This window comes from Cyprinus carpio, unplaced genomic scaffold (assembly GCF_018340385.1).
Source record: "Cyprinus carpio isolate SPL01 unplaced genomic scaffold, ASM1834038v1 S000006459, whole genome shotgun sequence".
Classification (NCBI taxonomy): domain Eukaryota; kingdom Metazoa; phylum Chordata; class Actinopteri; order Cypriniformes; family Cyprinidae; genus Cyprinus; species Cyprinus carpio.
Genome location: NW_024879140.1, coordinates 257,501 through 272,330, shown reverse-complemented (window position 1 = coordinate 272,330; position 14,830 = coordinate 257,501). Strand labels below are relative to the sequence as shown.

The following is a 14,830-nucleotide window of genomic DNA, read 5'->3' as shown; positions in this document are numbered from 1 at the left end:
AATAAATGATGGCAGACGTGATGCATGTGAAGTTGCTCTCTCTCACTGATGGTTTGTGTTTGATGTTTGTGAGTCCAGTCCGTAAATAAGAGCTTAAGTTCATGGATCTCTGTTTTCTAACAGCTGCTGGCTGGATTTGTCGAGACGAGGAGAAACCGCTGCTGTGCTGGAACTAAATCTGAAGTTTTGAAGACGCATCAGCCGCTCCAAACATCATGACTTCCCAGAATCATTCAGGTACATGTCTCTGTGCGTCGCATGATTGTGATTTTTGTGCTTGTATGTGTAATGCGTTTGGTTCTTCTGCTTGACACATGCAGTGTGTAATAAGATCTGTGAGCAGATGAAGAGACGTCAGGCTGTTAGGGTTAGAAAAGGAGCAAAAGTGGTCAAAGCCTCTTCACTGATGTTTGGGTATGGGTTTCATCTTCTGGCCTGAGCGCTGGTAATCCCGGATTCGTTTAACGATGTAATGGGTTTTCCAATCAAACACAGCGCAGCGATCTCAAGCACCAGTTACGCTACAGAAACCCTGCTGTAGTTTTAAAGTGATAATAATCAAGCACGTTAGAGTGTGTTTATTATGAAGAAAACAAGAAAACACAAAGAAAACAAAAAAAAAACGACTTTATTCAACAATTCCTCTCCTCTGTGTCTCTCCAAATCAGAGTAGCACCATTTTGGCGATTCTGAGCAGTACACAGGCGGCGTACGCTCTTCTGTATCAGCCCCGCTGTGCTGATGCACTGTTTGCTTTCAAACCAAAGCGTAAATATACGTAAAAAACGTATCTTTGTGGTGCAGCTGATACAGAACAACGCAAACCACCAGAGACACACACAAAATTATCAAAATGGCTCTACGCTGGGGGTAAGTGAATAATGACAAAATTTTCATTTTGGGATGGAGTATCCCTTTAATGAGCATTTTATTGAGGAATTAAGGAATAATTTATGAATTAAATGTCACAGTGTTTTCTCTATTTTTGTCCTCTCTGTTCATAATTTTCCCTTTTCTAAGAATGTTCTTTATTAAATGTTTAACAAATCGTTTTGCTTCTCGCCATTTCAGGTGCTTAAGATCCTGTGTGAAGGACATTTAATGAATTGCATGATTTTTATAATCTCTAGCATACATGGTTGAGCGTGTGATGTGGACTCCATCATCCATCAGGGTTGGTCAGACTGTGACAGACTGTGAGCCGATGAAAAGCGGCGCTCTCACTGTCCTGTTTTATTAGTCCCGTCCCTCCTTCTGATCCGTTTCTCATGTTTATATTTATCAGAGTACTGAAATCCTGCTCAGCGCTGCAGCAGTTTAACTCGCTGCTGTTTATAGATCCTTGTGGATCCCGCACGTGTGCCGATTGTTTCTGTCCCTCCAGAAGACAGCAGGTCCCCGAACCGTCCGGCAGCTGTTTGCTCCTCTGTAAGACTTTGAACAAAGGAAGGCTTCCCAGCGCCTGAGCCTCGTTTGCAGATCACGCATGGAAGCGTGCTGATTTTAATTGCGGTCGGTCCGGACAAACGAGACCGAAGCAAGCCAGCGAGGTGGGCACCCGGCGAGAGAGGAACAGATACTGGATGTTCTGCCAACATCTGACCGGTCCAATTACAGTCTACACAGAACCATCACTGCCATCCCAACTTTTGACATTTTAGGCATTTGTCTGTGTCCATTCTGGACACTGATGTAAAGATCCTAATGATATCAGATCATGTTCCTGTACACATAATGATTGCTATCTGGAAATGACTGAATAACAGATCTTCTTTACACACTGATCAAGCAGTTTAAGATGCTGCAGCGATTATTGTGACAGTACGGCAACCAACGCCTAGTAAATACTATAAATTCACAGAAATATTTTCTTACATTGTATTGGTGCTTTTGCACAGTGTTCCTTTAGAAAAACCTCAGTCTCAGTGTCGATATAGTACATAATATTTATTGAATATATTGTGCATTTTTTGTAGTGTGAATTTGATATTTTTGCAGAGGCTCTGTTCTGTATAATGTGGTGTGAACAGACGCTCAGTACTGAATCTTACGCACAGGATGGTATTTAAAGCTGCTGGACGTTCTGTTTCTTTCTCCTTTTTGTGGGGCAAGAAAGGCTTGTTCAGGTCCGTCTGATTATTAGCAGACTAGAAAAATGCCCCCTTTGACAGAAAGTGAACAGCACAGATGCTAAATCAGGATCTGACCCAGATCAGTGAGCATGTTCTCATATATCACCATTAATGTCACTGCCATGTGTTTTTCCAGCATCTTTTTAATCCTGCCATGTGTAATCAAAACATCATATATAACACAAACAATTTATTCACGTCTCATTATTTTCAACAGTGAAATCTGCATATGGTACCCCTTTGTGCACGTGCATTAATACAGAAAAACATTTACCAGATGAAATAGCCTCTGAAAATGTTATAGCAAGTGAGTCGTGTTATATGTGACATGAGAATTTTGTTCTTGTTGTGACTAGCGTTTTCATATCAGAATGTGGAGCTGTTCTAGAGGCCTGATGAATGGACTCTGAGCTCAGAAGGCATGTTGAAAGTTTAATCACGTCTATCTGAGGTGACATGGTTTCACTCTCTCATTCTAGCCTGCTAACAGATGCCGGTTGAGTTAAAGCACTTGTATGAATAAAATAAACAATGATTTACGTTTTCACATGAACGTGTCCACTTGTGAATTGCAGATGTCTGTGTTTTGTGCGAGAGACTGTACAGGGGGACCAACAGCGGGGTTGGGGTTAACTTTAGCTTGAGTTATTTAGTCTTTTTTTTATTGTAGACCTTGTAGACAACCAGAGTTGTGTAGACTAGATTGTCTCTAGTATATAAGCTAATCTTTTTTTGGTCAGGAAAAACTAGGGGGTTAAACTTGAACTCTTACAGAGAACAAAGTCTTTGTTTGCCGTAGAGAATGTCTAAGTGTCAAGGAGGTCGTCGTCAGCCTTCGTGAGCTGTGTTTCTTCAGGTCATATCAGCTGGATTTGCCCACAGTGACACCCTGACATTTGGACTAAAACACACATTAGCATCAAGGTTGCGTGTGTTTTTGTGTTTATCACATCATTACCTAGGGACATCCACCCTAAACCACAGCATCAGCACATAAGGGCGTTTTCAATACTTTCTCCACCAGCAAACATCATTTATTATTGCAGTCAAAGTGGTGTTGCTGTGGACAAAAGCAGCTGTCAGTATATGGCTAAATGTTTGCTTTGGGAATTGCCATTTTGCATGCCGCGTAGGAAACTCTGCTCTGTTCTGCTGTCAGTTTCTTTACTACAACAAGGCTAACATGTCGTTTTATTGTCTTGTGGTTTTCTGAAGGTGCTTTGCTCCATGAAACCGGGCTCAGGTTTCATACCTGTTGCTCAGTGGGGTGATGCCTAACCACAGCTCTCTTATGTTGTTAGTAGTCCAACGCATTGGCATGCAAAGTGATCCATTTAGTCATCTTGGTTTAAAAAAACACATATCAGTTTCACGTATCAATTACAGGCTATGCATGTTCCTCATTACATCAAAAAAATACATCCACATCAAAAAAAGAGTAGCAGCTTTTGCATGTTCTTGATACTTCACCTAATAAAAGAATATCAGCTTCAGCAAATTCTTGAATAAAGTCTTAAAAAAATTAAAACCGTAGCAGTCAATTCTGGAATAATGTGGTAAAAAAATTTTAACCTTAATTTAATGGCGCTTTGCTGTTGGTCACGTGTAATGTCACTCACTAAAACCTGCCTGAGTGTCTCATTTGTTCAGACCGCTGTATAAAATGCTTTTTCTCGCTGTGCACATGTTTGTTTCGTACACTAAGCTGCAGTAGATGAAGTGGGCTGATTTGCAGTTTTACGTTGTAAATACTAACATGTCTTGTAATATTGAACTCGCTGCTCACCCTAATGGCTTCGGTTCATCAGCAGACTTGTTGTTATGAACCGTACTGTGTGTCAGAGAGCAAACACAATCCTGCGTGTAAACAGCAGCGGCTCTGAGCACCTGGGCTGCTTCCTGCTAAAAATAGACGCACGCATATAAACAGAATTCCCTGATGCGCACGGCTCTGCACTCGCTGCGATGGGGCCTCATTAGATGAACATCAAAGCAGTTTCCTGGGGTTGTCTAGTCCTTAGAAATTTCCCAAAAATAGAAGCTTGTGGAGGATTTGTTGCCCTGGGGAAATCACCTGTTATTTTTCTCCCTTTCTGGATGGAAACCCGAGTCAGTGCTTCTGCTGTTGTGTTACAAAGGGAAAAAGCTGTGTGGTAAATATCAAGCTAATGATGGCTGCTAAAAATAGCCAGAGATTGAACTGAGATTGAGTATGTTGTGTTGAGCGTCTCATTGGAAGGAGAGTGTGGTCTGTGCGTCTGCTTGCATACTGATGATGCCCGCTGCACTGGTTCAAGCCTTTTCCTCCATCCATCCCTCCCTCCCTCCCTCTCTCTGGGGTTATTTATAGCCGTGTCTTGCTGTGTTGGGCTGCTGTGAAGAAGTGAAAAGCCTTTTCATGTTCTCTGTAATTACTGTCTGCTGCAGGAGAGAAGGGGCAGTGCTGCAACTGCTGCTTTACTGTTCACTTACACTGTTATTTACCACACTACTGCTCAGCGGCTGTCACTGGACTCACCGTAAAGGTCTCCATACTTAAAAACTGCATGATTGTTGAAAAGAACAGTTTAACATGCCAAAGTGTAATAAACAATGAAGGGGAAACTAAATCACCAGCTGTCACTGTTAGAGCAGGAGAAATCTCATTTTTCCTTCACTGCTTGATCATTTACAGAAAATATGAAATATTTATGATTTGTTTTGATTGCAAAATATGTATTTCCACAGAATATTTTTTCATTGAGTCATGTTCTGTCTCTGTCTCAGACTCTCAGATGGACCAGACTGTGGAGCTTTTGAAGCCGTCGGCGTTTGACCACATTCCCACAGGTAACTGTCTAATCTTCATGACGATTCTCCAGCAGGAACGAGACAAAACATGCTAAATACAAATAAAATACTACCAAATGTAGTGGATTGTTAGAATAGCCTTATAAATGAACTTTTTAGACTGAAGGAAACATTTCTAGTTGTTCATTGTCAAAGGTTGTGTGAGTCCAATCAAACTGCACGGTATTAGGGTTGGGCCTATAGATGATGCCATCGTCCATTGCGATGGCTGATAGATCCCGGCCCACCCCCCTCCCTTTTGAATGCATGATCGCTTTTTAGTTTCACTATCAATTTCGAGATTCGTGATTGTACCTACTCTGATTATACTATAGAGCGGCAGTACTTGCCACACATTTTACAAGATTATATGTTTGTCAGTGGTACTGAGGATCTGCAAATCATTCGCCATCATCCTCAGTTATCTCTCCTTACACCGTCTACACCGGACGGACAGTTGTCGTGTGGCGCCACACCACATCAGCTAAAGATGGTCTACACTGGACGCGACAAAGCGACCGTTGAAAATCATTTGAAATTTGTGTCTGCACGTCATAAATAGAACGCGGCAGCAGTTTACTTTCAGGGATTTGTGGTGTCACGCCGCGCCGCATCCAGTGTAGACCGCATCACTAAATGATGTAGACAGACCCCCACTCTACACAGTACATCGTCCAATGCCAAATTTGTAGACATCTCCCAACTCTACACAGTATTTTGACACACATTTATCTGTCATTTGGTAGAATCTAGTTCAATTAGACAGATGTTAAGGACATATTTTTTTTTTTTTTTTTTTTTTTTTTTTTTTTATGATAAATAATTTTGGTACTGAGTCGCCACTGAAGAAAAGCCAGTTGAGGACAAAATCTGACACTTTGACCTGTAAAAATGAACCTGTTTGTTCATCAGGTTGGTCAGTGCTGTCCAACAGTCTGCCGTCTCTCATCACTGTCATCTCCAGTGTTCCTGCACCAACTGCCAATGTGTGAAGATATTTATTCAGTTTTTCATATACATTTTGTTTACATTTCTTTTTTTGCATAAATGTAGGAGCTGAGATGGATCTGGATTATTGTCTGTCATCTTTATCTGTTATTTGTGTCTGTGGATTTGTAATTTAGCATTGTTTTCTCAGCTCTTTTAATGCTTTGTTTGGAGAGGTATGATATATTCATTTCATCCCAGTGTAACGCCTGAATTTAGCGCACTGAATTATAGATGAGGTCTTAAGTAGCGTACAGAGATGGAGACTGACGTGCATTAGTGTTTTAAAACAGTAGCATGAAAATTACTGTAACACTTAGTGAACCTAAACCATCTCTTTTTGTGTCTGTGTTCAATCTTAACGTTGATTCCCCTCTAAACAAATGAAGCACGATCATATTGTTTTGAGGATGCTCCTCAGTGGTGTGTGTGTGTGTGTGTATGATTCTGTGTTTCTGTTTGTGTGAGTGAGTGTCAAATCCCCTTTATTTATATAGTGCTTTAAACTAAACAGATTGTGTCAAAGCAACTAAACAACATTAATTAGGAAAACAGTGTGTCAATAATGCAAAATGACAGTTAAAGGCAGTTCATCATTGAATTCAGTGATGTCATCATGCAGCTCAGTTCAGTTTAAATAGTATCTTTGCAATAATTTGCAATCAAGTCAACGATATCGCTGTAAATGAAGTTTCCCCAACTAAGCAAGCCAGAGGCAACAGCGGCAAGGAACCAAAACTCCATCGGTGACAGAATAGAGAAAAAACCTTGGGAGAAACCAGGCTCAGTCGGGGGGCCAGTTGTCCTCTGGCCAGACAAAACCAGTTCAATTTCAAGCTGCAGAAATGTCACATTGTGCAGAGGACTCAACAGGTTCCTGTGGTCTTGTCCCGGTGGTCGTCTGAGACAAGGTCTTTACAGGGGATCTGTCTCTGGGGCTCATCTAGTTGTCCTGGTATCCGCTGTCTTTCAGGGCTGTAGAGGTCCTTTCTAGGTGCTGATCCACCATCTGGGCTGGATACGTACTGGATCTGGTGGCTACGATGACCTCGGAATAAGAGAGAAACGGACTAATATGAGCGTAGATGCCATTCTTCTAATGATGTAGCAAGTACATCTGGTGTTATGGGAAGTGTTCCCGGTTCCAGTTTACCTAATTAATGCAGCCTAAACATCCTTTAACGGATTTGGATATTAGAAGCGTATTATAGTGTGTTATGTGTAAGCCAGGTTAAAGAGATAGGTCTTTAATCTAGATTTAAACTGCAAGAGTGTGTCTGCCTCCCGAACAATGTTAGGTAGATTATTCCAGAGTTTAGGCGCTAAATAGGAGAAGGATCTGCCACCCGCAGTTTGACTTTGATATTCTAGGTATTATCAAATTGCCAGAGTTTTAAGAACGCAGCGGACGTGGAGGACTATAATGTAACAAGAGCTCGTTCAAATACTGAGGTGCTAAACTATTCAGGGCTTTATAAGTAATAAGCAAGATTTTAAAATCTATACGATGTTTGATAGGGAGCCAGTGCAGTGTTGACAGGACCGGGCTAATATGGTCATACTTCCTGGTTCTAGTAAGAACTCTAGCTGCTGCATTTTGGACTAACTGGAGTTTGTTTACTAAGCGTGCAGAACAACCACCCAATAGAGCATTACAATAGTCTAACCTTGAGGTCATAAACGCATGGATTAACATTTCTGCATTTGACATTGAGAGCATAGGTCGGAATTTAGATATATTTTTGAGATGGAAAAATGCAGTTTTACAAATGCTAGAAACGTGGCTTTCTAAGGAAAGATTGCTATCAAATAGCACACCTAGGTTCCTAACTGATGATGAAGAATTGACAGAACAGCAATCGAATCTTAGACAGCGTTCTAGGTCATTACATGCAGAGCTTTTAGGTCCTATAATTAACACCTCTGTTTTTTCAGAATTTAGCAGTAAGAAATTACTCATCATCCAGTTTTTTATATCGACTATGCATTCCACTAGTTTTTCAAATTGGTATGTTAACCAGTGAGTGAAATGCCCGCTCAGCTGAACTCATCGTTAAGTCCCAATGGCAATGCACCAGCGTTAGAGTTTATCCAAGGATAGTGTAAGAAGGATTCAACAGATCACACGCACCTAGGCTTATAGGCATATACACAAAATGTCACTTAAATCATTGACAGATTAACAAAACGAAAGAAGCTCGTTTCAAAGTTCTTGGAAAGGAAAACGAGACAGCAGAAAGTAGTTTTCTTTATTTTGAAAAAGCTTTAGTTTTATTTATTTTGCAAAAGCTTAATAGTTTTGAATAATGTCTTGCTTCTATCTGTATAACCAACCAGCGTTGGACCATCGCGATGGCACCTCACACGCACACAGACACAACATATTTTTGTGACAACGCAGCTTGTTCATTATCAAAATAAAATACAGTTAAAGAAACACAAAGTTACAGTGCTCTGTTGTACAAAATTTGTTGTGCGTTCAGCGAGCACCGTTGCCAACGAAAGCAGCATCGCAATAAAGTAGTTCAAGTCTGTCTGCTGTGCCGCTGAGGAGGTTCACGTCTTGGTGAAGCCCTTCGTGTCTCACAACTCATAATCACAAAAAAACAACACGATCTGCAGATCTCTGTCTTTGCACTGTCCTGCAGAATTGAACATGTTACTTTCTATGCTGGTTCTAATGGCTTATTAATGTAGTTAATGACGCTCTTAACAGTTTAGCCACTTGTTTAGTTCCCTCATTCTTAGTCTTTACAGATTTCCTGACAGAAACGAGGTCGGCCGCCCCTCAGCTCACCCAAAACCCATTAGCACTAACGAGCAGAGACCAAACCATCAGGAACACACATCAAAACAGTTTTCAGACATTAAAGCACAAATATCCCAGTAATATGAAACGACATGGAGCTCATAACCAGGAGAGAGACAGAGACGGGGAAGACTGCATGTAGCATTGAGCCATTAAGTTGACAAGACGTCTGGTGGAGCTCGTTTGACAACACGAGGGATTGTTCTGCGCTGGAAACAGTCAAAATGTTATGCAACATGACCACCAACATCCTAGAAAGCCGAAAGTGTGTCCAAATGAAGTCCTGTTTGAGCGTCTGGTTCATCCTGATGTCAGATCAGTTTTGTCATATAATATTTCAGATGCTGTTGCTGCTGATTAATCATTGATCTCTAAGAATCTGTGAAATAGTCTTGAATTGGATGTCACTGATCTCACGGAAACACTTAAACGCTTGATGTCTAAAGGCCGGGACACAAGCCGACGGTCGGCCGTCAGTGGGCGTCTGTGGGTCTAGTTTGTTGGGTGTGCTCCACATCTCGTCTCTCGCCGCTGAGGTGTTGAATCGGCGTCGGTGCGAGTCAAAACTCTGATTGGATGTTCAGTTTAGCGAGCGAGTCCGTGCCTGAGAATAAAAGTCAAAGTGATGAAAACCAGTAAGTAAATGAAGGTGGAACAGACAGAGGGTTACATGCTCTTAGCCAAGCATTCCAATATGTGAATCTTTTCATAACAACGTGAGCCGATTAAAACGAAGAAAGTTAACATGACTGATATTCAAAAGGGTAAACTAGCACTGCTTTGTTTACATTTCGTATATCTGCGTTTATCTCGTATATCCTTGTTTCAGTTTCTTCTTTTAAATGACAAATGTATACTATTGATAGCTGCTGATATAGACGGCTAACTCCTCTCACGCAGAACGCATGTGTTTGTTTGCAGTCGGCTGTAGTCTGAGCCATGTGTTCAAGCACTGCTTTTGGTCCAGACGCTGCAGACAGACACGCTGTGTATGAATATAAAGAGCAGAAGCTCTGTTTCCACGCTGATGGCTGTCTGTGATTTGTAGGGAAGGGTTTGTTTTTGATGATGGACTGGGTGTTGGTCCGTCACACGAGACGTTGTTGCAGAATAGATGGATGGATGGGTTTGTTTTGCCTTTTGAATGAAACGTGTGAGATGTTGAGGTCGGTCAGAGTCCAGGCTCGGTGTGATAAGAAGTGTTTGAGAGCTTATCAAAGTCTGTCTGGACGCTCTGCTCTTGGCAGCACGTTGTCTCCAAAAGCATTACTGTTTGCACTGAACAGGAGAGAGCTCACATAACTGTAACGCACCAGTAGCTGTATCAGGCTTTCATTCAAGCTCAGGTGCTACTGGAAATTTCCTTCTGAAGTTATAATTGCGAGTTTGTCACATTCAAGTGCTTTGTTATCAGAAATAACAGGAACCATGGAGGACTGCCCGTTAATGAGCTAATTTATTTGGGGAATCTTATTTAAGCCAAAATGTATTGAAGATATTTAGTCAATATCCAACAGATTTTGAATAAATCGTAGCGTTCCATTCATTGGTAACCATATAAACATTCACCACACTATTTAGATTTTCAGCTTGGTGATAATGCCAAATGTTTGGTCAAATAAATGTTGTTTTTGCAGTGTAAAATGCATACAATATAAATACAATTTACATCAAATAGTTATTTATATATGTAAATGGGTATGACTGTAACAACAAGAGAAAGCAATGTAGATGTTGTGGGGGGACAAGGAATAAAACTTACATTACTACAGCTATGTTTGTCTCCTCCTCCATGTTTAAAGTTTATGGCTGCCCAACTCGTAAACTCAGGAATCAAAATTATCTCAGATTTTCCCAGTTGTAAATACGACTTGAGAGGCTGTTCTTGTCCAATTTCCAACTAGGAAACTTGTATTTACGATAACTCTGATAGCTTGTGAAGACAGCATTACTTTTAGCTGTTGTAGAAGTGAAACATTTGCATGACTGCAGGATTCCATGCATCAACACGCCATGGCAATGTAAAACACGCTGTGTGTGTGTGTGTGTGTGTGTGTATGTCTGAAAAACTTGTGTCTGTGCATGTGTGTGTCTGTCTGTGAACGTGTGTGTGTGTGTGTGTGTGTGTATGTCTGAAAAACTTGTGTCTGTGCATGTGTGTGTCTGTCTGTGAACGTGTGTGTGTGTGTGTGTGTGTGTGTGTCTGTATGCTTTTGCATGCACATGCACGTGTGTCAACAGTAGATGAGGATGCCAGATGAGAGTAAAGCGTGTCAGCATTGTCTGGGACGGCTCTGTGATGTCATGAGAGTCCGACGGTCTGAGCGCTGACAGAGCAGCGTTAGTTAGAGAGCGACTCCAACGGAGACAGGCAGGACCTACGCTACAAACACACACACAGAAACACAGATAACAGACAGACGTGCTCGTGCTGCAGAGGCGTGTGGTGAGCTCAACTTTATTCTGCATCTAACCTGTGCCAATGTATTTATATCATGAATGTGTTTTTGTTTTTTCTGTTTTTAGTGTTTGTTTACTCTTTGTGATTGAGCTGCTGCTTGTTCATCAGTAGTTTTCTGTAATTCAGCAGCACAGAACGTAAAGTGGTCTTGACAGAGATGTCCCCGAGATGGACACAAAAACCACCCTTGCGGGACGTGTGTGTGTTTGCTTACGTGATGCCTGTCAGCAGCAGTGGGTTGTTTACTGCTGCACGGCTCTGATCCGATGTTGTGTTTTCTGTGGCCGAGTCTGATCTGATGTCAGACTTGTATCTGTCCTGCTTTGGGCCTGTTAGAGTCTGTGTCTCTGCGCTCGTCTCGTCAGTGTGTTTTGTCTTGTTTCTGCAGTGGAGCTGAGTTCTGCTCTGCCCGTGAGGGTTCCTCCTGCCGCCATCCCCATGGACCTGCGCATGGAGCAGACGCAGACGCTGGACTCGACCCGCCGAGAGCAGCAGCTGCAGCAGGAGATGCTGACGCTCAAACACAAGCAGCAGCTGCAGCGGCAGATCCTCATCGTCGAGTTCCAGCGGAAACACGAGCAGCTCTCGCGCCAACATGAGGCCCAGTTACAGGAGCACATGAAGGTCAGGACCTAGCGCTGGTGGGGTGTAGTGGTTAAAGCTGGTTAAAGTTTCTCAGCCGTCACTTTTAATGAAAGCTTCTATGAATTGACTGCTACACCTACGAAAGATCAGTTCAGACTACACATTTTACCCTAATTTTAGCACGATCTGCTGGACGTAGGTTGTCGTGGGTATTCATCTTGTGTAGTGTGTCATAGTGGACGACAGCCGATGCCAAGTCTGCGATGCTTCACGACGTCATCAGAGAAAGTCTAGCATGTTTAATTTTTTTTTTTTTGTCATCAAGGAGTCAAAATCATGTAATCTTGCACAGTGACTGTCGTAACCAACAAAACAAAATTGTATAGTCTGAACCGGGGTTAAATGCTCACACACCCTACAGCACACTGACTACATAATGCATGCATGTGGCGTGTGTTTATTGCTCTTCATGCGATGCTGGGTGTGTGTCAATCACATCCTGAGGTCTCTTCATCTTTTAAATATGTAGTGTGATATAGCCGCTCATTTCTACAGGTTGTGAAAGGCTTTACTGTAAACGTTACTCACTCTTTCAGTCATTTGGCAGGAGTTCACTGCCTCTGAGCACAAAATGCCCTTAAAGAAGAGAAAACATGGCCGATGTCCAGTTAAATGAATCAAATCTTGTGCTGAACGCGGTGGACGCTCCATTTTGTTGACTTGGTGATCTGGGAAGCAGTGGGGCGTGTTCAGATGATGGTTAAAATCAAGACCTAGTCGTATGGATTTGTAGTCATGTCGCAGATCGCAGGTTCAGTCTGGAGTAGCCTGAGCTGATCTCCCAAATTTAACCTCTACCCCAATTAAAACTCGCTGGGTTTGAATCTGACACCTGACAAATATTGTCCCTCAGCTTTAACCTCTACCCCAAACCAACCAGCTGTTAACCTGTGTGTGTGTTTCTCTCACCAGCATCAGCAGGAGCTTCTGGCCCTCAGGCATCAGCAGGAGCTGCTGGAGCACCAGAGGAAGATGGAGCAGCACCGGCTGGAGCAGGAGCTGGAGAAACAGCAGCGGGAGCAGAAGCTCCAGCTCCTCAAGAACAAAGAACGTGGCCAGGAGAGTGAGTTCACTATGAGTTTTTGACTGTGTTACTTCGAATTAAAAAAATAATTTTGAAGCCACTGATAATATGCGTCAGTTACACTATAATATTAAGAAAGCTGTGATCAGCAGTTTTCTTTGAGTCTCTCTGACGGGGAGCTTTGGTAAATCCTGCGCTCCGCTGTGAACAGGTGCGGTGGCCAGTACAGAGGTGAAGATGCGTCTGCAGGAGTTTGTTCTGAATAAAAAGAAAGCACTCGCTCAGCGCAGTCTCAACCACTGCATCTCCAACAACCCACGCTACTGGTGCGGGTAAGAAACGCCACACGCTTCTGATCTAAGAACATTTAGTGTTAGTTATTCAAGAGCAAATGGATGAAAACACTGGTCCTAGTGACAAACAGTTCAGCAGACCTGTGTATCTGCTTGACGACGAGAACAGATCAATCCACCATTTCTAAACATTTACATTTTGGAAGACACTGAAGCAACATCCAGCACCATTTGTGGTGTCAAAATACACTACCACATGGGCTTTCTGACTTTAATGTGTCAGGCAGTTCATAAAGATGGGGAAAGTGCAGGGAAAATGGGATTTGAACCTGCAGCCGATGTTGCATAACCCTAACCCTTAGGGCTGGGCAAATATTTTTTTTCGATTAATCGTTTTTTAAAAATGATGTCGATTCGATATTGATTCTCAAAAGCGGCGAATCGATCCTTTCTGGTAATTATTTCAGCAAACATTTAAAAGAAGATCTGATTAATGTGAATCTTTTCATTAGTCTTCTCCACTAGATGTCACCCTCTTATTCACTTTGTGCAATGTTACAACAGAAAGCCTGTCACTCATTCAGTGCTTATCATGGCGGAGATACTGTAGACAAGAACCAACAACAAAGCAATATGTGTGATCTGCAATGCTCAGGTAAAATTATATAGTAACACTACAAATGTGTGGAAGCATTTGACATCATGCGTAAAGGCGCCATAATTTCCGCAGAGAATGAATGAATAAATGAGTTTTGTTTACACAAGCGTGGATGATATGAATACACAAATTTTGTCCCCAACTGCTCTGAGAGTCACTTCATTAGCATTTTACCGTTTAATCTGACAAAACTACCGTCATATCACATACACAGCAGCTGCAAGTTCCTCACGCCAAAACACAAAAAATCCAAAAAACAATAAAACATACAAATATATATTACTATTTAGCAGTCTTAAGACTCAATGTAACAACAATGCTACTACTACTACTACTATTAATAAATATTAATAAATCTTTATTTTTAAAGGAATAATCACATTTGTTTTCTTTTTAATTTTAACAGTAAACTTTTGTTTTGCAGCACTTTCTTTGCCAAAAATAAAAGGGTTTTTCATTTGATTAAATTTCAAATTGATTAAATTGTTTTATGCCTTCATCTGATTACCAGAAAAATTAAGAGGAACATTTTATATGACCCTATACAAAAAAAGAAAAGGTTTAAAATACAGGCCTGTGGCTCTTAATTTCTTTTTATAAATTCACCATTTGTAAAATGATGTTTACTGTTCATTTTTTAGAAATATCAATAGCATTTGTATTAAAACTATATTCACTGGATGTAATCAAAAAAAATAAAATTTGAGAATCGAATCGAGAACTTGTGAATTGATACCCAGCTCTACTAACCCTAACTCACAGCAGTGCATAACTACAGCGATTCACGAGGCTGAGCTTTATTCTGATGATGAAGCTGGAGAGACTGTATCAGGATCTGTTCATTGTTTTTGCCAACGCTTTTCCTCTTTCTCACTGTCTGCCTGCTTTTTCTGTGCAGGAAAACTCAGCACAGTTCTTTGGATCAGAGCTCCCCTCCACAGACCAGCGGTAGTACCTACAACCATCCTGCACTGGGCGTCTACGACTCCAAA

General features: G+C 41.6%; 1 protein-coding gene across 6 annotated transcripts in view; it reads left to right on the top strand.

The window, feature by feature from the left end:
• Nucleotides 1–14,830, top strand: part of LOC109068736 (histone deacetylase 4-like) — a 35,438-nt gene that overhangs the window by 2,066 nt on the left and 18,542 nt on the right. For all 6 annotated transcript variants that reach the window (XR_006159247.1, XR_006159248.1, XM_042754105.1 and 3 more), the window contains exons 2-7: nucleotides 124–237; nucleotides 4,899–4,961; nucleotides 11,607–11,842; nucleotides 12,776–12,926; nucleotides 13,099–13,219; nucleotides 14,737–14,830. The exon at nucleotides 14,737–14,830 is cut by the window's right edge and continues 25 nt beyond it. Coding sequence is in view for 4 of the 6 variants with exons in the window: in XM_042754105.1 (XP_042610039.1) it covers nucleotides 216–237; nucleotides 4,899–4,961; nucleotides 11,607–11,842; nucleotides 12,776–12,926; nucleotides 13,099–13,219; nucleotides 14,737–14,830 (687 nt within the window). In the remaining 2 variants the exon portion in view is untranslated. The remainder of the gene's footprint in view (nucleotides 1–123; nucleotides 238–4,898; nucleotides 4,962–11,606; nucleotides 11,843–12,775; nucleotides 12,927–13,098; nucleotides 13,220–14,736) is intronic.